This window comes from Macrobrachium nipponense, chromosome 20, assembly GCF_015104395.2.
Source record: "Macrobrachium nipponense isolate FS-2020 chromosome 20, ASM1510439v2, whole genome shotgun sequence".
NCBI classification, from domain to species: Eukaryota; Metazoa; Arthropoda; class Malacostraca; order Decapoda; family Palaemonidae; genus Macrobrachium; species Macrobrachium nipponense.
In genome coordinates this window covers 19997585-20017585 of record NC_061089.1, presented here as the reverse complement: position 1 = coordinate 20017585, position 20001 = coordinate 19997585, and the positions used below count along the sequence as shown (strand labels likewise).

The following is a 20001-nucleotide window of genomic DNA, read 5'->3' as shown; positions in this document are numbered from 1 at the left end:
TTTCAAAAAATCACAGCGCGTTTAGTTTTCAAGATTAAGAGTTCATTTTTGGCTCCTTTTTTGTCATTGCCTGAAGTTTAGTTTGCAACCATCAAAAATGAAAAAAAATATCATTATCATATATAAATAATGCGATATATGATAGCACGAAAACAAAATTTCATATATAATTGTATTCAAATCGCGCTGTGAGCAAAACGGTTAAAGCTAACGAGTTCATTTTTTTTGTTGTATTGTACACTAAATTTCGGTCATTTTGGTATATAACACATTGTAAAACGATCAAAGCAACACAGAGAAAATATTATCACAAAATGATGCATGAATTCGTAATGCACGGACGTAAAAAAATGTTTTTTTCAAAAATTCACCATAAATCTAAATACTATTGTTCTAGAGAATTCCAATTTGTTTCAAAATGAAGATAAATAATTGAATATTACTATACTGTAAGAGTTTTAGCTTACAATTGCAGTTTTCGACCATTTCAGACAAGTTAAAGTTGACCGAATGTCGAATTTTTTTAAATATTTTTTTTTATATGCAAATATTTCGAAAATGAGAAAAGCTACAACCTTCAATTATTTTTTTTTTGTATTCTATATGAAATTGCACACATTTTCATATATAAAACTCTATGAAACGCCCAATATGAAATGGAGCAAATATAACGATAATGTGACGTAGGCATTTCGGAGATTTGAGGCGGAGAATCCGCGCATGGAGGGAAGGAAAGTTTTTTTTTAAATTCACCATAAATCTAAATATTGTGCTAGAGACTTCGAATTTGTTTCAAAATAAAGATAAATGACTGAATATTACTAGACTGTAAGAGTTTTAGCTTACAATTGCGTTTTTTGACTTTCGGTAGAGTCAAAGTTGACCGAACATGGTTTTTTTTCTATATATCGTGATTTATATGTAAATATTTCAAAAATGAGAAAAGCTACAACCTTCAATTATTTGTTGTATTCTACGTAAAATTGCGCACATTTTCATATATAAAACTTTATGTAACGGCTAATTTAAAATGGTGTAAACATTACGACAAACAGACAAAAAAATGTCTGATTTTTTTTGGAGGAGTTACAGCGCGGAAGTAAGGAAAATGTTTTTTTTTTCACAAATTCACCATAAATCGAAATATTGTGCTGGAGACTTCCAACTTGTTGCAAAATGAGGGTAAATGATTGCATATCACTAGAATATAAGAATTTTAGCTTAGAATTGCGTTTTTCGACCATTTTGGTAGAGTCAAAGTTGACCGAAGGTTGAAATTTTTGCACTTATCGTTATTTATATGAAAATATTTCAAAACTGATAAAAACTACAACCATGGGTTGTTTTTAATTGTATTGTGCATGCAATTGCGCAAATTTCCATATATAAAACTTTATGTAGCGGCAAATTTAAAATGGTGCAAACATTACGACAATCGCACACAAAAATTTATCAGAAAAGTTACTGCGCGGACATAAGGAAAATTTTTTTTCATAAATTCACCATAAATCAAAATATTGTGATAGAGACGTCCAATTTGTTGCATAATAAAGGTAAATGATTGAATATTACTAGAATATAAGAGTTTTAGTTTACAATTGCATTTTTCGACCATTTCGGTAGAGTCAAAGTTGACCGAAGGTTGAAATTTTGGCACTTATTGTTATTTATATGAAAATATTTCAAAACTGATAAAAGCTACAATCCTGAGTACAAAAATTATGTCAAAGTGACGAAATAATTTCTGAGATGTGTCACTGATACTTTTTATTGCGATAAGCAAGCGCGACTGCGTAATGATTGTAAACAAAACAACGCCTTGATCTGTGAGCTCCCAGCATCCCCCAAGGCGCGTGATTCAAAAGTTTTTGACTGGTAGGCCTATAAGTATTTTTCCTCAAATTTAAAAAATACTTTTGTATGTTGACGTTTAATACGTCCAATCGGCACCCGGGAGACAATTTATGTCGACGTTTAATACGTCCAATCGACGTAAGAGGGTTAATATACATGGCCCCCACATTTCTAGGTCTGGCTGCAAGGAACAATACAGGGACAGTTTGTGGTTTTAGGTGTTGCAAAAAGCTCCTTGATCAGTGTTTTCTGTAACTACCATATTACCCTGAATAAGAGGGACTATTCCAATGGGATACTTGATTTTTGCCTGGGGTTGGTGATGACGTTCTGAGACCCTGGGGCAAATCCTGGAATTATCTCAATGCTCCTTGAAGTCTAAAGGAATTGATGTCTCTGATAAGTTCCCCATCCCTGTTTGGAGGCATCTGTGATTAACAGGATATGTCATGAGGACCTGAATGTCATCCAGAATAGATACTGCTTTCCATCATGCTAAATTTTGAAGAGATTAGCATTTTTAGGGAGACTGGATATCTTAACCCAGACTAATCAGAGGGTAGACTTCATCAGTGCACCTCATGTGATGCACTGTAGACATTATTCAAGGTTCTTTGCAGCACCCCTTGACCCCCAAGCTTCAACCCCTTTCATTCCCATTACTGTATCTCTGTTCATAATCTCTTTCTTCCATCTTACTTTCAACCCTCCTGACAATATTGTTTCACAATGCAACTGTGATGGTTTCCTCCTGTTACATCATTTTCAGTTTCAGTGCTGATTGACCTCATAGGTTCCAGCACTTTGTCTTGGCTCAAATTCTATATTGTGCTTTATTCTATACTGTAAGCTCAGTATGGTTGATGCCAACACAACTCAGGAAAACACAGGGAGCCATTTCTAGCCAGAAAAATACTGTCTTTCTCTCCTGTGAGTTATAAGATTTATTTGCTCCTCTCTTCTTTAAGGCTTCAGAACTCCTTTCGAAGCATGTTAAATGTCAACTGTGACTGTCTAGGAGGAAGAATGGTGGAACTAGACTGTTGTCACTTAGATAGTGCCGTCTGGGAGAGGGTATTGGTCGACCAGTGTTTGAGGGGTTGCCAGCTTGCTCAGCATAGCATTGGACAACTGGGGATGGAACAAGATGGAGCAAATGAGTCCCAGAAGGTGGACATGACTACTTGAAGTCTTCAGAAGGAAAGTGGGCAAGAGCAGGCCAAAAAGGAGCATGTCTGTACTTGATAATTTGCAATAAAAGGATCTCCAAAAATATGGAATACCAATTTGTAATGGGTCTACATACAAAGAAAACATAAAGACTGGTGCACACTGGTATAGGTGGTGTAAAGCAGTGAATTCAAGTAAAACTATCCTTGCAGCCAGTTGTCTGATAAAGAAACATCAGGAAGAGATGGCTGTGGTAGCCCCATGTCCCAAGGAAGAACATGATAGGCTGCTAAGAAGGTAAATCCCCGGCGTTAAGAGTGATAGCACAAGGGTAAAGCTCTCGAAAAAGCTTGGGCAGATGAAGGGGCGCAAATGTCCGGAGCCCTAGTCTTGAGCAAAGGAAATTTTCAAAGGGATGCTAGAGCACAAGTCTAAGGTAGTCTATCCATAGCCTAGACATAACATTCTCTACTTTAGACCAATATTGATGATTCACCTGCCAGAACAGTTGGGTAGAAGGCCAAATGAACCCATCCATCAAAGCTGGGCTTGGAGAACTCTCAAAAAAGAAAAATTGTAAGTGTCAAAGTGTATCTCCTACCAATCTCAAGGCAATGGGAGGCTAACTGAGGTAAGAAATGTCACGAAAGCCATGGAAAGTAACTTATTTTGAAGTTGTCCTATGAATACACTCCAACAGAAATGGCCTCCAGGATGAAAGTAAAGGGTCATGCAATAAGGATTGTCAATATCATTACTTTTCAAGCACAACTTTGTTAAAGTCAGCTTGGATGATGAAGCCTAGAGATGACTTCCAACTTTTGCTGTAAAAGTTTGACATTACAGCCTGGTTGCAATTGGATCCTGTTGAGTATTTTCCTCGGGTCAGCTTTTCAGGCTATTTAAAAGTAATTCATTTGAAGCAAATGCAATTTTAAGATGTTTTTGTAATACAAACTCATTCCAACAGTGCTTCCTTCACAGTATGTTCACTGATTTATTCCTCAGAACTAATCAGCAAACGTTTGCTAGTCCATATCTCCACAACTAGTAGTGTTCATGCTGTTCTTGGAAATGTGACATTTACTGTTTGTATTTTGAATAATTGCTTGGAACTTATGTATAGATGCTCAATTATAAGTGAATTGAAAATTAGTTGTTCTTTTATTTTGGTCAGTAGTTATTTTCTAATTGAGTTAATGTAACAGACTAATTGTAATTAAAGGTAGTTATGTTCATTGCATGACTTTCAGGAACAAAAATTATTTAGCCTAATAAAGTAAATATCGGTGAATTTTTTTATTTCTCTCTTTTCAGGTCAAATGTTAGTTAATTATGGAGGGCATACCAGCAGAGTTTTCCGAGTTGAGTTCAGTCCATCTGACCCAGATCTTATGTTCAGTTTTGGTGAAGAGAACTCTCTTCATTCTTGGAGACCTTCACAACTTACAAGTAAAACACCAGGTGAAAGTCTAGGTGAATATGGTTGAATGATTTTTTAGGTTTACTCTCTGGAGATATATGGAACTAATCAGGAATTTTTAGTTTGCCTTTATATCATTTTTAGTGCAATGCAAGTACAAAGTTCATTTGTTCATATACAAAACAAACCTTCGGTCTTAACATTAGGATAATACTAGCGCCAAGCTGGAAACTGGTAGAATTTATAACAAACTTGTGAGATCCAGGGACTATTGGCATCTATACCATGTCATGGGGTATTGTAGTTCCCAGAATGCCCTTGGCATCCCGTGACCCATCAGTTACTTTCTTACTGCCTTTAAGATAGGATGTGACTACTTTCTATCTGTTTTAAAGCCGGTTTAGTTTGCCCGATTTTACTTCTGCCCCTTGGGCCCCTTCTTGGCTTAAAGGAATGAGAGCGAAAGGGGCGTTGATCTTCTGACTTGGGCTGTGTCGAACGGGAAGGCCCTGCTGAACTTGAGGTCCTCGACGGCCTACCAGGCGACGATCTCCTTAACTGCTGCTGGACAGGGGGAGGAGGAGCCGGACGTCTCTAAGGACGAGACTCCGACTTAGACACGGCCTGGTGCACCAGTCAGTCTTTGGTGTCAGCCCGGCGCTGGTCTATCGCATTTTCAAGTTCTGTCCGATGAAACAAAAATTGGGACTCCAACAGATCTCCGTTCCTCAATGCCAGCAAGGACTCTGTGTCGAGCAATCTCTCCATCCTAGACAAAGGAGAAGATTAGCCCATAAATTGGCAGTGAGGTGAGCCAAATAAGAAAACGCCTTGCCCCCGGACTGCAACAGACTGGCAAGCAAGGAGGCACTCACCAACCCTTCCGGGGACCTGTCGGAAGCTATCTTGGCAATAACCACAGACCAGAGGTCCAGCCAAGAAACCGTCTGCAACATTGAGGCCGCCGTAGATTCCAATGCTGAGGCATCTTGCAGAGACAAGGACGGAGCCACTGACCTCACCAGTTCCAAAGTCAAACCTGGTGTCAGGCGAATGATGTCTGGGTTAAGATGTCATGACAACAAAAATGCAGAACTCGTGGCATAGTACTTCCTATGTCTTGTGAGAGGCGGGGGTAGTAGTTTGGTAGAGCCCCTAGAGCGATGCGAACTGTCCCGGTCCAAAACAGAGGCGTTAACCTTCTGCAAGACCGACTGAACGTGCCCCGACAAAGGAAGCTGAAGAGATGATGTGGGGTCCAGAGTAGCTCCCACAAAGGCTGCCAAGCAAGGAGGAGTGTAAGACGACTGAGCCTGAGTCCTACTTTCCAAATTGTTAAACCCACGAATGAGATCAACAACTTCCGAAAAGGAAGACAGAAACTCTTGCGTGTCTCCCTCCTCCTGCTCCAGCAACGGAGATTGACGACGAGAAGGATGTGTTGGCTCTTCTAAGGCGCCTTCACCAAAATTAAGGAAAGGGTTAGCGGCCAAACAGCCTGAAACCCCAACTAACCTGTCTGGGCTGGGTCCATGCGTCGGCCTCCGAGACGAACCCACTGTAATACTAGGAACATCACTTACCTTAACAGATGACTCCACATGTCCATGAATGGTCACAGGCGTGGTGGACGTACGTACGTGAGTTGGGGGGAAACCGAACACTCGAGATCAAAGGAAAATCCCTTAAAGTCAAACTCTTGGAAGCACCAGTGAGAGAGGCAGGCAAACACTCCAGCTGCACCAACTCCGTGCTCACTACCTTCAACCTCTTGACAGGTGCCTTGAGATCCTTACGGCGACGAAGAGGCCTTGGAGAAGAAGGAGCACTAACATCGTGTGCACAGGTAGGGGAGGTTGCAACATGCTCGCGATGTGCATGGGCGAGGGGGTTGGGGGGGTAACATGCTCGAGAATCGAGGCAGAGGACGAAGCATCTCCTGCAGAACGCACACCACTAACACTGCCCGAAACAACAGCACTCTCGGGAACACGTCCGCGTTGTTCCTCCCTCGTAAGCGAAGGAAGGAAAGTCCTTAGCCTTGCAACGCTTGATATGCCAACGGGGTGTAGAGGGGGAAGAGGGAGAGGAAGACAGCACTAGTTTCTTATGTGCACTCTTCTCAGGAGGCAGGGACGAAGCAATACGTTTACTACTAGTCTTCCCAACCGATAAGTCAGCCAACTTCACATCCAATACAGAGTCCAATTCTGAAGCACTGCCTGGCATATGACCTCAGACTGATGTGCCAGAGAAGGTTCCGATGACAAAGAAGGGAGATGTAGCGAACTGGGCGGCAGTGATGACGTCACGGCTGAGAAAAGCAGATCAGAGGAGACAACTGGGAGAGACGTCATCGATGTGAGTGACGTCACAAGCAGCGGTGACATCATGGCTTCCCCTCGATGTGAGGGGGAAAGAGACGCCACTGGCGGTGGAATACACAAAGACGGACCCCGTGACGTCATCAATGGGGCTGACGCCACAGCGTCACTCCAACTCGAAGCGGCGGCAGACACTGGCGGAGCAATTTAAGATGGCCGACTCCTGCTACCCACGAAGACGAGGCCGGGAGGAGGGGGAGTGGCCTGGCCAGACTGGGGAGGGGGGGTGTGAGCCTCCACAAAATGCGCTAGCAACCCCTCCAAGGACTGGGTACCCCCTAGCCCGAGCATCTTCCAAACCGCCGCCATTTAGACGCCTCCAACTCTGGAAGAGAAGAGATTGATGAAAAAGCCTACATTATAAACATTAGCCTGGCGGCCTCCTGATACTTCCATCGACGAATCAATGGAAGTAAAGGAAGGAGACACGGGGACAACACTACTATGAGGGTTGGCTACTGCAGGAGACGAAACATTGGGAATAGGCGCAAAACCTTCCCAAGTAGGAAGAGTCGAAACCCTCCAATGTTCTCTCTTGCCATAAAACGACCTCGACTGCTCCTTACGCCATGCCCGGCATTCTGTGCAAGGATTCGTAATAGTACAAAAATTAGAACGACAACTACTGCATTGGAGAATTTTGCTTCAGCAACGGAAGTTTCTTCGGGTTCTCGCAAGAGACAAAGGAAATGCCCTGGAGTGAGTGAGTTTCCTTGTTCAAGATTTTTAACATCGTTGTCTACAGATCCACATCCAACGTGTAGTAGGTGCAGAGAAAACGTATGTACTACGTATTACTAATTCTTTTTCAGTGTGTCATGGTTGGTCGGTGGAACAATGGATGAAGTTTTATGGGAAGGGTCAGTACAAAAGAAAGGAGACGACACCATCTTTGGATGACCAAGTGTTGTCGGCTTGTTTTGTATCGGCAATACATCAGACTGCTCTATATGTTTTGTCACCTGCTTTTGATGTTTCCCATACCCCTTCAGTTTCTTCTAGCAAATTGTTATTGGAAACTCCTGGAGTGGTTTTGGGTAATTTTATGCATAATTACACTTCGTCATTCCCGGCAGGGAGAGGGGGAGCATCGCCATCTTTGTTCCAGGTGTTAGCCCCTGATGCGCAGAGAATGGAAGGAACGTGGTCAGCGTTAGGCCTACCAGGGTACCAACCTTGGAGGGGTTGCTTTCTCATTATATGGCGTCACGTTTCCACCCATGCCCAACATTGATGAATTTTCCTCATCCCCCTGGCCTGCAATTGATCGGAGCTAGTGCCATGGCAACGACAACAACATCAATGTTTCTGGCAATGCAGAACGTTGGAAACAGTTTTGCAGCACATGCAGGGCTTCCAGCAGCAGCCGCTAAATCTCTCCCTAGAAGTGTGGTGACGTCGCAACCGATGTCACATATGGGCATGGCTGGCGTGATAACGTCACAGCCTACTGCTTCTCTCACTACTTCGTTGCCTCCGGAGACAAATACGCTTTCTGACTCTTTGGTACATACAGTCATGAAGAAATTACAAGCTTTAGAGGACAAGATAGATAAGAAAAGATGTGAATTGTCTTCTTCGTCTTCTTCCTCTAGTTCTGCATCATCGCAAAATTCAATGACGTCACTGCGTGTACCAGTCAAGCGTTGGAGGATACAGGACTTCGTGACTGATCCTCGGGCCAAGAGAAGAAGAGTAAATTCTGCTTCTTAAATTCTTCTTCATCTTGGAGCCAAGACTGCCAGATCCCTGTCGGCAACAAAGTGAAGAAGACAGTGGCTGTTAAACTTAACGCTAACGGACGAAGTCATTTACAGACGCCCAAACGAGCGAAAGCATTGACGGTTGCTGGAATGGCGGCCTCTGCGGAGATGCCAGCAGTGAGGACAAAGTGTTTAGCAGAGACTCCACTGCTGTTGGTAAAATCAACGGTGAGTGGGGAGCATTCAATGAAGAATGGAGAACGTATATCAGTTTCTCCTGTAAGACCTTTTAAGATAAGAAGAAAGGATGAGAAAGCTCCCATTAAAAGGTCGAATAAGAAAGAGTTGGTAACCTCTCCTGATATATTGATGGAAGATGATGTTCGCCTCGATGAGAGATCAAGTTCAACTTCCCCGACAGCCGTCAGAGATGCTAGTCAAATGACCTTGAATTATATTAATAGAGATAGAGAAGAAATTAGCTCTGTTTTGGGAGAACCTTCATCTTGGAGGTATAGACAGATTTCTTGCTCTAGATCTGCAAGTAGAGAAGTTAGGCTGTCACATTCTCCTACTAACTATTCGAGATCGAGCCGTCTTCAGCCATCAGAGATCAAAGATGCCACAGTTGTAGGGTCAGACGGCCATGACTCACCCGAACGTTTGTCAGAGGATAGAAGTGAACTAGCTTCTCCTACGGCCGAACACAATACGTTTGAACCGGAGGAAGGGGAAAACCAGGAGTGTCTGATTTCGTATGCGGAGGTGGTTGATTTGATTCGTCGATTCAATACTTTCGAGGAGCTACGGATGCACCTGCCAGTATGCTTCCTCCGGGAATCAATATGGTATTGGGACTGAAAAAGGATACAAAGGTGTCGTATGAATTACCTTGCTCAAGTCAAAGTCATGTGTAGTCAGTTTTACAGCATGTCGATGCACAGATTGCTGGAAGAGATAATTTATTAAGATCAAATAGATCGTCTTAAGTTTATTCCCATGCCATTAATGAACCATGGGAAATATTATGCGACACCTATGGTTCCTTTGCTATCTAGACAAATTAACCCAGATGTGGTGAGGTTAAAGACTGGATTAACTTGGATCAAGTTAGGATGGAATGCCCATAGATGACTTGTCAGGAGGCTGCTACTTTGGAAGCAATGGCCTCTTCTAACTTTCAGACTACTTCCTGGTTAGACCTTTGGTCAACAGTAGTAGCAAAAATTGCATCCTCAGAAGCAACAATAAAAGTAGTGGATGAGAGAATGTTTTTCAGATTGCTCCAGTCAGATTTGAGAGCCAATGTATGGGCTAATATCCTGTTGATGAGGAGAGATGCAGCATTGGCTAGATTAAGCTGCACTATTGACTTGGATTCCCTGTTAGCAATGAGGAATGGGGATATCCTAGAGTTGCAATTGCTGTTGCCAAAGGGCATACTGGAAGATGCTATAGATAGTAGAAGGATGGATACTAACAACAGATTAGGCCAGCTGCCAGTTAGGAAAACATCTGGAAGCCAAGCTAATTCTAATGAGGTAAGACATCAGCAAGTACCTCATAAGAAATCAGTGAGACATAACATCTTTAATAGATCAACAAGACCCTCTTCCCCAAAGAAGTTAGTTCATCGGCCCTTTCACAATAGACCCAACAGAGGAAGGGGTGTCAGGGGCAGGGGGAGAGGTTCAAGACAATAAGGATGGGCGCCTCTCATCACTCAGCCACACCAATGGGGGGTTGCCTGGCAAATTATTGGAGGGTGTGGCAGGAATTTGGAGTGGAGCAGTGGGTGGTGGATGTTCTCAGAGTCGGATATTTGATTCCGTTTGAAGTGACCCCACCCCTGACAGAACAACCATTACCGCACCTCTCCTATGCTCAGGAATCTCAGAAAGCTTTGATTGTGCAAGAGGAAGTGAAGATGATGGAGAAAGGAGCTGTAGAACAAGTATTGCTTCCGTCAAAGGGGTTTTACAGCTGTATTTTTCTTGTCCCCAAAGCCAACGGAGATTGGAGGACAGTGATAGATCTGTCAACATTGAATCTGTTTATAAGGAAAACCAGATTCAGAATGGAGACCCCAAAAGACAGTTCTAGCAGCAGTCAGGGACAAGGACTTTATGCTGACAATAGACTTGAAGGATGCATACTTTCAGATCCCAGTCCATCAGTCTTCCAGGAAATTTCTCTGCTTCAGTCTTGCAAAGAAAGTTTTCCAATTCAGAGTCCTGTGCTTCGGATTGACAATGTCTCCGCAAGTTTTTACAAGAGTATTCACTCTCCTGTTGACATGGGCGTATGCTCAGGGGATCAGGCTACTAAGATACCTAGACGACTAGCTAGTGATAGCAAAGTCCAGAGAAAAATTGCTTTGGGACAGGGATACCCAAAGTCCAGAGAAAAATTGTTTTGGGACAGGGATACCCTTCTGCAGTTTTGTCACAGCCTAGGCATTGTGATAAATCCGGAGAAGTCAAAGTTGGATCCAAGTCAACGGCTTGTGTATCTGGGTATGATTATAGACACAGTAAAAGCCAAAGTGTTCCCAGCAGACCAGAGGGTAGAGAAATGCAAACAAGTGGTGAATGCCATTCTGGAAAAGCAAACACAGCCAGCAAAACAGTGGCAAGTAGTCCTGGGGAATTCTAAGTTCCTTGGAGAAGCTGGTACCACACGGGAGACTACACCTTCAATCATTGCAATGGAGGATGAAGGAGTTTTTGGTCGCCAACGGTAGATCACCCATACAAGCAAATTCCCTTGTCGACAGAGGTGAGGAAAGACCTACTGTGGTGGGTGCAGGACAACAATCTGACAGTGGGAGTTCCCCTTTAGCAACCCTCTCCGGACCTCTTGCTGTTCTCGGATGCATCACTCGAAGGTTGGGCCGCCCACATAGAGGAGCTGATGATTTCAGGCAAGTGGAGTTGCGAGGACAGAGAACTTCATATAAACGTGTTGGAGTTAAAAGCAGCGTTTCTAGTGCTACAGGAATTCCGGGAGAGGGTGAAGGGGCAATCAGTGGTATTGATGTCAGACAACACCTCAGTAGTAGCTTAGGTAAACAAGCAAGGAGGCCTAGTATTGTGGCAGTTACACCTGATGACATTTCAACTTCATCAGTGGGCTGTAGAGAACTTTGTAGACATCAGAGCCAGATATATTCCAGGAAAAAGAAACATAGTGGCCGACAAATTGAGCTGCAGGGACCAGATCCTAGGAACAGAGTGGTCCTTGCATCAAGAAGTAGTGGACAGAATGTTCATATTGTGGGAAAGGCCAATCATAGACCTATTCTCAACCAGGTACAACAAAAAGTTGGAAGTGTATTGGTCAGTAGTTCCGGGCGCAGAGGCAGTATCAGAAGATGCGCTACAACACCCATGGGACAATCTGGACTTGTACGCATTTCCTCCATTTTGCCTAATCCATCAGGTTCTGAACAAGGTAATGCGGTCTCAGAACCTCAAAATGACTCTGTTAGCCCCTTTGTGGCCGAAGGCAGAATGGTTTCCGGACCTGTTGGAACTCCTAATAGATGTGCCGAGAGAGTTACCTCTGGGGAAGAATGTACTATGTCAACTGCATGTGGAGAGGTACCATCAGTCAGTGCAGTCCCTATCACTTTACAGGTGGAGTCTTGTCAAGTATATCCTGCGAGTGAGAGGCTTTTCTCAGAAAGCAGCACCACAGATGGCAGGAAATATCAGGTCATTGGCAGTGGTCTACCAAGGAAAATGTTCCGCGTACTGTGATTGGTGTTGTAAAGGGAACTTGTCTCCGCTCGGAACTACTATTCAACAGTTAGCAGATTTTCTGATATATCAGGACAGAAAGGCATATGTCTGTCTGTATCTGCTGTAAAGGGATACAGGGCTGCTCTAGCTTCGGTCCTGCGGATGGAAGGTGTGGACATTCTTTTTCTTGGGAGGTGGGTATGTTAATGACGAGTTTTGAGGAGTCCTGTTCCCCGAAGGAACTGAACGCCCCAGATTAGGATTTGACCATGATACTGAGTAGTCTTACAAAACCCCCATACGAGCCATTGAGACAGGCCACAGATAAAAGCTTGACCCTGAAGGCAGTATTCCTATTGGCCCTAGCCTCAACCAAAAGGGTGGGGGAGCTGCATGGTCTGTCATATGTGGTGAAGCATTCAAGAGGTTGGAAGTCTATGGTTTTCGAGTTTGTCCCAGAATTCGTGGCCAAAACTCAAAACCCATCAGTAGTGGATGGCAGATTCAACTCTTTTTCCATACCTTCTCTGGCAGAATTTGTAGACAATGACTTTGAAGAAATGTTGCTATGTCCTGTCAGAGTACTAAGAGCGTACTTAAGAAGAATGCGGCATCTCAGACCGGGGTGCCGAAGGCTCTTTGTAAGTACAGCACGGAACAAAAAGGAAGTGTCCAGGAACACAATACAGGCAGCCCTCGGTTAGTGGCAGGGGTTCCGTTCCTGGCCGCCGACGCCAAGTGATTTTCGACGCTAAGCGATTTTAAAGCCTACGGCTGCAGCACACACACACTTTCGAAACTAGACCAGTCAAAGGCGCCGTAATCCCACTGGCGCAATAAGTAAAATTATATTGCTCCGATACGAATACAAACCATCAGTCCTTTACAATTCATAGCCTATTCCAGCCAGTCCGAGTCACTGCTACTATCTTAGTTAATCTGAGTAGTAGTTCTTAACTGAGACTGTCCAAATTAACTGGTTTGGGCATACATGGGGCGGCTTAGCCTAGTTAATGGTCGCGGTTTGGTTTTCGAACCTGCATTTACTATCTTAGATTAGTCTGAGTGGTACAGTTCTTAGTTAGCTTAGCCTAACTCAAAGGTTAGATGATTCCGACATACATGTCAACTTAGCCTAACAGTGGGTTAAGGGGCTGGCCGGAACCCCTATATATGGTGGTATAGGGCAAAAAATGCAGTCTTGAAAAAATTCATGGAGCTTCATATGGCAATTGAGAATACGTATACGAAATATTTCGTCAAAATTCCTCTTACTTTCGTAGTTACAGGGTAATTAGTAAACATAACTCAATAAGCCTAAAACATTCATCCGTACAAAAAAATGCAATATTTCTTCTGTTATCGTAAATTTTGATAATTATTGGCAAAGAAATTGTGAGAAATGACATCTGTAGAGATTCTGTGGCTCACAAGAAGCGAACTTCAAGCGAGTATCTGGTTCAATCATGAATCAGTTGGACCATAGACTTCAAGTAGGTTACACGTACGAGTTTCACCTCGTGACATTCGCTTGCTTTTACGTATGTTTATGTATGTTTCGGCAAGAAGTTCATCATGCCAATGAGGAAAAGACAAGGAAAACATCTTGCTAACATACAGACGAAGAAAAATCGCTCAAGTATTATTACAGAATATCATAATATACGCGTAGTTAGTGAAGAGAGAGGGGAGGGTTGCTAGTAACGCCCCTTTCTTGCCTGACAGCACATGTCACACTGTGCCCAAGGCTACGGTCTTTGAGCAAAGAGATCTTCATTTATGATAAATAACATAGTTTTGGTTTTTTAATACCCAAAATGGAATATGAAATTCATAATAATCATGATTTATTAAATTGTCTTTGTAAAAAGAGAGTACACCTTCGAGTTTCACCTTTGACATTCTCTTGCATTTACGTTTGTTTATCTTTGTTTTGGCAAGAATGTCATCATGCCAAAGAGGAAAATACAAGGAAAACATCTCGCTAACATACAGAAGAAAATTCGCTGTAATAAGCCGAGTTAGTGAAGGGGAGAGAGGGGTTACGTAGGAAGGAGTGCCCCATCTTGCCTCAAGCAGTGCCCCAGGCTACGATATATGAGCAAAGGGATCATCATTTATGATTAAATTATGATAAATAAAATAGTTTTTTGGTTATTAATGCACAAAAAAGAAATATACATTCATAATCATTCATTTATTAACATTGTCTTTATAGAAATACGAAGGAAAACTTTGAACGCCCGTATCTCAAAACTATACTTATTGACCTTCAAAATCTATCTCCTCACTTAGTTTTAAAGCTATAACATTGGAATTTGGTATATAACTCAGAACGACATTATAGAACAATCAAATAGAGCCCTTTTTTCCAATTTTTGTTTCGTCTTTTTTTTATAATTTTTTTCTCGTGATTTATAGGGTTTATTTTTTTACCACATTGAAAAATTCATATCTAGCAAAAAATGACTTTTAGAAAAAAAACTCCATTTGATTAGAGGTCGACATCAGGTCTATATATGGTAGTAATCCCAGGTCTTAATATTAAATATCAAGGGAGGAGATAGAATTTGAAAAATGGTTATTTTCGGGATAAATCGCCCTGGCGTCACAAAACCGAAGGTCAGAGGCGAAAATCATATGCGGTTTGGAGATATCCCAAGTCACCTTATTAAGTGGTATGAATGTCAAAGTCCTGTCGTTAAAAAATGGCATTAGCCGGCCGGCCCCCTTAATGACTTAGCATGGTCTGGCTACTTGAACAAGCCTTCACTATCTTAGCTTGGGCGTAGTAGTAAGGTTATAAGTATACTCGAGCATAGACTAATGCCTAGGCTACCCATTTGAAACACTATTACCACCTCAGCTTAGAAGATTGTGGTTGTATCCTAGCATGTATAGCCCAAACTTTCTTGAACAACTTTACCCTAACCTAAGTCATTTAGTTTCTAGATTAAGCTAGTCTGTACTAGCCTAGACTAGTTAAGAGTACATCTCTGATGAACTTAACCTAGCCTAAGTGATGGAGGAGTTAGCCTAGCCTAATTGGTGGAAGAGTTAACCTAGTCTAACTTAACCCTTAAACGCCTAAGGGGTATAATAAAAGTCGTCTCCCGTATGCCTGGGGGGTCTTGGAGCGAGCGCCGAAGTAGAAATTTTTTTTTTTCAAAAAATCACAGCACGCTTAGTTTTCAAGATTAATAGTTCATTTTTGGCTCCTTTTTTTTTCATTGTCTGAAGTTTAGTATGCAACCATCAGAAATGAAAAAAAATATCATTATCGTATATAAATAATGTGATATATGATAGCACGAAAACAAGATTTCATATATAATTGTATTCAAATCAGGCTGTGAGCAAAACGGTTAAAGCTAATGAGTTAATTTTGTTTTCGTTGTATTGTACACTAAATTGCAATCATTTTGGTACATAACACATTGTAAAACGATCAAAGCAACACAGAGAAAATATCACGAAATGATGCATGAATTCGTAACGCACGGATGTAAAAATTTTTTTTCTTCAAAAATTCACCATAAATCTAAATATTTTTCTAGAGACTTCCAATTTCTTTCAAAATGAAGATAAATGATTGAATATTACTATACTGTAAGTGTTTTAGCTTACAATTGCAGTTTTCGACCATTTTGGACGAGTTAAAGTTGACCGAATGTCGAATTTTTTGTATATATTTTTTTTATATGCAAATATTTCAAAAATGAGAAAAGCTACAACCTTCAATTATTTTTTGTTTTATTCTACATGAAATTGCACACATTTTCATATATAAAACTCTATGAAACGCCTAATATTAAATGGAGCAAATATTCTGAGAATGCGACATACGCATTTCGGAGATTTGTGGCGGAGAATCCGCGTGCAGAGGGAAGGTAAGTTTTTTTTTTTTTTAAATTCACCATAAATCTAAATATTGTGCTAGAGACTTTGAATTTGTTTCAAAATGAAGATAAATGACTGAATATTACTAGACTGGAAGAGTTTTAGCTTACAATTGCGTTTTCCGACTATTTCGGTAGAGTCAAAGTTGACTGAACATGGTTTTTTTTCTATTTATCGTGATTTATATGCATATATTTCAAAAATGAGAAAAGCTACAACCTTCAATTATTTTACGTTGTATTCTACATAAAATTGCGCACATTTTCATGTATAAAACTTTATGTAACGGCTAATTTAAAATGGTGCAAGCATTACCACAATCGCACTTATGATTTTTTCGGAAGAGTTACTGCGCGGAAGTAAGGAAAATGTTTTTTTTTTTTTTCTCATAAATTCACCATAAATCAAAATATGGTGCTAGAGACTTCCAATTTCTTGCAAAATGAAGGTAAATGATTGAATATTACTAGAATATAAGAGTTTTAGCTTACAATTGCATTTTTCGACCATTTCGGTAGAGTCAAAGTTGACCGAAGGTTGAAATTTTGGCACATCATTATTTATATGAAAATATTTCAAAACTGATAAAAGCTACAACCATGGGTTGTTTTCAGTTGTATTGTGCATAAAATTGCACACATTTCCATATATAAAACTTTATGTAACGGCTAATTTAAAATGGTGCAAACATTACGACAATCACACGTATGATTTTTTCAGAAGAGTTAACGCGCGGATGTAAGGAAAAAGTTTTTTTTCATAAATTCACCATAAATAAAAATATTGTGCTAGATACTTCCAATTAGTTGCAAAATTAAGGTAAATGATTGAATATTACTAAAATATAAGAGTTTTAGCTTACAATTGCATTTTTCGACCATTTCGGTAGAGTCCAAGTTGACCAAAGGTTGAAATTTTGGCACTTATCGTTATTTATATGAAAATATTTCAAAACTGATAAAAGCTACAATCATGAGTATTATTTTGTTGAATTCTACATGAAAATTTGCACATTTTCATATATTATTCTCCATGTAACAGCTAATTTAAAATGGTGCAAAAATTATGTCAAAGTGACGAAATAATTTCCGAGATGTCACTGATGCTTTTTAGTGCGATAAGAAAGAAATTCGCGCTTGCGCACCTGCGTAACAATTGTAAACAAAACAGCACCTTGATCCGTGAACTCTCAGCATCCCCCAAGGCGCATGATTCAAAAGTTTTCGGCTGGCAGGCCTATAAGTATTTTTCCGCGAATTGTAAAAAAATTTTTTTTTATGTCGACGTAAATTACGTCCGGTCAGCACCCAAAAGACAATTTATCTCGACGTAAAATACGTCCAATAGGCCTTTAAGGGTTAACCAAGCCAGTGTGAACCTGGTCTTGCCAACTTAAAATAAGTTAATCAATTCTTAATTGACTATACCTACTTAGCCTAGTCCAAGTGGTTGTTGGCATGATTAACCTAGCATCTGCAAATGGGTCTCTTCCATCCTGGCCTAGTTTCGATATTGAAGTCATGAACCTAACATAGAGGGTTCGAGTTTCAGTTGGCTGAAGCAAGTCATTAGAACCTCATCATATCTGGAAGGGGAAGGTGGGGAATTTCCCATTCTTCAAGAGTGAGGTAGGGTGAAGTGACGTTGGTTACAATTCTGGGCTAGGTTACTCGAGAATAGCACCATGGTGGTTTCTGGCAACATATGGTTTCCCTTTGGAAGATAGCATATTAATCATATGCCCGTATATTGTAACAGATCACCTCATAGGTTTTCGTGGTACTTGTGAAAAATGAGCCATGTCCTGTTAACAGATTAATTCCTTGGACAGGAGGATAATTAGGACGTGTCTGTACAGAATATATTATCATAGGACATTCCCCTGGGGTTTTCCTATGATATCATCCGTATAATTGGAAAAGTTAAGTGTATCTTAAGTTTTTACAGGAACACTGAGCTGATTAATAGCTCTCCTAGGGCTGGCCTGAAGGATTGGATATTTTTTTATGTGGCTAGGAACCAATTGATCACCTAGCAACGGGACCTGCAGCTTATTGTGGGATCCAAACTGCACTATATTGAGAAATTTAATTTCTATCACCAGAAATAAGTTCCTCTGATTCCGCGTTGGCCGAGCCGGGAGTCGGACCTCGAACCACTGGTTTGGCAGATGAGTGCACAAACCACTCGTCCAGAGAGGAACTTGTATAATTGAAAAACCATGTAAGAGCTGTCTCATGGGTTTTGCCCTTCGAGGAGCCTGAGGATTCCATTTGGGTTACTGGGAACAACTTGGAGGTTACACAAACTCTGTTCTACCTGTTCCTCCATGTCCCGAACGGAAGAAGGGGTTCCAGTAATTAGGAGGACCCAAAGATGAGTGACTGATAAAGTGTATCTTAGCACAATCATTGCTACCAGGTTCGTGTGGGGAAGAGGCACCACCAATAGGTAGAATTAATATTGCAAGGTCTGGAGTTTGCCCAGTATCCCTTTTCGAACTAATAGTTTTAAGATTTGGGTGTAGAGTGTCATCTCGGTGGTAACACGACTCCAAAGGTCTCTGGCTCACATATTCAGAATGACTCTTTGGCCGTGACTGCCTGTATAGAGGAGGTTTCTGTCCATTAAAGGCATTCTGTCAATAGACAATGATCTTGTGGAGAGGTGGTTAGAACAGAGGGAAGTCTCTCTGTAATCACATGTATGGTGATACACATTGGACTGGTGATTGGGCATGTGAATATCACTTCACACTGAGTTATCTTCTAATGAATCAGGAGCTGGGCCACATAAGAACTCCGGTCTGATAAGTGAAAACATACTCTGTATCAGAGTAGACTCAATGGATTACCACCAGGAACATACATCAGTCACGTTACAGGAAACTGACCGTGGCTGGTGGTCTTCCTCTGGCCTTGGTAGAGTGGGAGTACTCAATAGCCAGGTTTTTGAAGTAGACTCAAAAGTAGTTAGGAACAACAGTTCCAATTTGCCTCAGAATCCGGGATAATGAGTCAATGCAGCACAGGTCATGATGACAGATACATTTCTTAGTCATGCTCAGTACGGTGCGAGTTTGCATAAGAGACCTTCAGGAGGGCTGGCTTTGACTTGTCAAAGTACTCTGTGGTTATAGTGAGAAGTACGTCACCTAGAACATAAAGGTGGTAGACGTAAAGGAACAAGCCAAACAGAGGCGATCGGTCAAGCCTACTCCTTGTTAAGTTGTACCAATGTGGTCTTACAGAAGAGAAGGTCATCAGAGGAATTCGTGCCCTCTGGCAATTAAGAACATATCTGTTAAAATGATCTTGGCGGTTGGTCTGTGACTGTATCGAAGCTCAAATTGAGTAGTGTTAAGGTGTCTGTCTGTTCATTGAAATTTGAGAGTTGGTTCATTGTTATGACAAATCACTTTCAATTTCCTGTATATAAATAAGGTAGCCTAGAGGTCCTTGGACACAATTTCCTTGGGTCCTTTGGTGGCTTCTCAACAAATTGTGTAACTCATCCAGCACCCCTGGTGGGTCAGTTGGTATCTTATCTAAGATGATGGTATGAATGTGAAATGGAGGAGATAACTGGCCTCTTTCCTTTTCAAATTTCTGTCTCCTTTTCAAATTTTCTCTCCTTCTTTACTTTGGGCAGTAAGAGGAGAGTACCATCATAAGCTGGAATGGACAAGATACAGGTGAGTGAAGTTGACATACTGTTAGGGTTAGTATCAGTAAGATACATATCAGAAGTAGGACGTTCCTCTCTCTAGCAAAGGGGAGAGGAATGATAACAAACCTACATGAGTGGAGGAATTGGTTTGTTAG

At 41.3% G+C, this 20001-nt stretch overlaps 1 protein-coding gene across 2 annotated transcripts in view; it reads left to right on the top strand.

The window, feature by feature from the left end:
• Positions 1 to 20001, top strand: part of LOC135222774 (gem-associated protein 5-like) — a 291182-nt gene that overhangs the window by 154153 nt on the left and 117028 nt on the right. For both annotated transcript variants that reach the window (XM_064261034.1, XM_064261043.1), the window contains exon 15: positions 4342 to 4500. In XM_064261034.1, coding sequence (XP_064117104.1) covers positions 4342 to 4500 — 159 coding nt within the window. The remainder of the gene's footprint in view (positions 1 to 4341; positions 4501 to 20001) is intronic.